Source organism: Malania oleifera, chromosome 12, assembly GCF_029873635.1.
Source record: "Malania oleifera isolate guangnan ecotype guangnan chromosome 12, ASM2987363v1, whole genome shotgun sequence".
Classification (NCBI taxonomy): Eukaryota; Viridiplantae; Streptophyta; class Magnoliopsida; order Santalales; family Ximeniaceae; genus Malania; species Malania oleifera.
In genome coordinates, this window is record NC_080428.1 from 76599991 (window position 1) to 76601800 (window position 1810).

The window sequence follows — 1810 nt, forward strand, 5'->3', positions numbered from 1 at the left end:
TCTTTCTATATATCCTACTTATTTCAAGCAAGTATGTGAGTATACAAGTACGCAATGTATATACAAGTATGCAAAATGTGTCTTCCAAATGTGAAGGGTAGAGTACCCTTTTATAGGGTAATATGAATAATAGGACATTTATTGGGGTCAAAAAATCGAAGTGGTGGAAGATGGGGTGACATACACATTTTTTATAATAGTAATGACAATTTTTTTTTTAAATTAATTAATTTTCGGAAAATTTATAACAAAAGTTACTAAAAATGATACAATTACCCCAAAAGTTAGTTACATTAAAATTAATTATTAATAACACAATAACCCAAAAAAATATATTTGCAAAATAAAAAATGGATAGTGTTGCAGAAAAGCGGGAATCAGAAGGGATGGACGTTCCTGCTCATCCCGTTAACGTTGGTGAAGAACCCAAGTATATCCTGCTTGTACGGCAGATACGACCTCCGCGCCTTCGGTACTGGATTCCTCCTTTTTTGAGCCGACGACGTCGTTTCGGGTTTTGCTCCCTTCGCCGTCGTTCTCCCACTGGAACCGTCTCCATTACCGGAACTTTCCTTCTCCATCGAAGCCTCAGGTTTTTCAATTTTCACGTTCTTCTCGGACCTCTTGTTCAAGAACACGAAGGCGTCCTTGCCGTCGCTGCTGCTCCGGACTTTCAGGTCTCGGAACTTCCAAAGCTTCGAAAATCCGGTGGAGTTGCTCTTCTTGCAAGCGCCCGGCGACGCGTCCACCGCCTTTCCGGACCACACGCAGTATGGACCGGCCGGATCGTTTTCCGGCTCCGTCGATGACGAGGTCGCCTGAGGATCCCGCTGTTCTAAGAAGATTTTTCTCAGGGGAGGCCGAAGAGAGGAGGCGTTCGAGTTGGAAGGCTCAGGATCGTGAGCGCCGTCCGCGGAGAGCAGATCTCGGTTGAATATCGGGTAAACGGGCCGGATCTGGCCGTCGCAGAAGATATCTTCGGCAGAAACCAGTGAAAAATCCTCACCGTTGGGAAAGAAAGAGAACTCGCAATCTTCGTCGTAATCGTCGTCGTCGATATGGCTTTCGCATTCTTCAATCTCGCGGAGTGATTCCTGATCATCTTGAATTGCCTCCCGAACTTCGTTAAGATCGGAGTCGTCGGCGACGGTGAGTTTTTGGGCGAAATCATTGGTAATCTTGGCGGCAATGTCTGGGAAGTCGCCGGAAGTAGAACAATCCAAGCTGGGAGAGAAGGATGGCTGTCGACTCAACGGCATTGTTGCGCCCAAGTTAATTATTCTATCAATTCCGAATCACACTGAAGAATGGGAATTATATAATTACTCGCAACTTGCGCACCGGCAATCAATCTCAATCTCTCTCTCGCTCTGTTATTATTATTATTTTTAAAATAAAATCCTTATCAATCTCTTTCTCAAAACGAAGAAGATGTTTAATCGGAATCAGAGTGAGGAGAAAAGCGCGAAATATTATCAATATTTATGGAAATGGAGGGGAGGATGAGGGGTTGCAAGCGAGGCGAGTAGCGCGTAAGGACGTTAGACCTTCGATCGAAGTTTTTGACTGGTTTGAAATAATCAAATAATAAACATAAATATAAAATATTGGATTAGGACTTCTATTCATGGGGTACACGTGTGCAAGCTTACACGTGGATGACTGCGGTGATTCCATTTGTCCGCCAGCTATCTCCATCTAGAAAGCCCGCTGTTAATTCATTGCCTTGCGAGGGATTGTAAGCTGACTCATTCCTGTTCTTCCATAGTTTTGATTGGCTCGGGAGACTTCTACTGTTTTTTTTGTTTTT

The 1810-nt window shown here is 43.8% G+C and overlaps 1 protein-coding gene across 1 annotated transcript; it reads right to left on the reverse strand.

Annotated features, from left to right (window-relative positions):
• Positions 1-254: 254 nt before the first annotated feature.
• LOC131144999 (uncharacterized) lies at positions 255-1562 on the reverse strand. The gene has a single exon (XM_058094013.1). The coding sequence runs from the start codon at positions 1257-1259 to the stop codon at positions 378-380; it is 882 nt and encodes a 293-aa protein (XP_057949996.1). The 5' UTR covers positions 1260-1562; the 3' UTR covers positions 255-377.
• Positions 1563-1810: the final 248 nt, after the last annotated feature.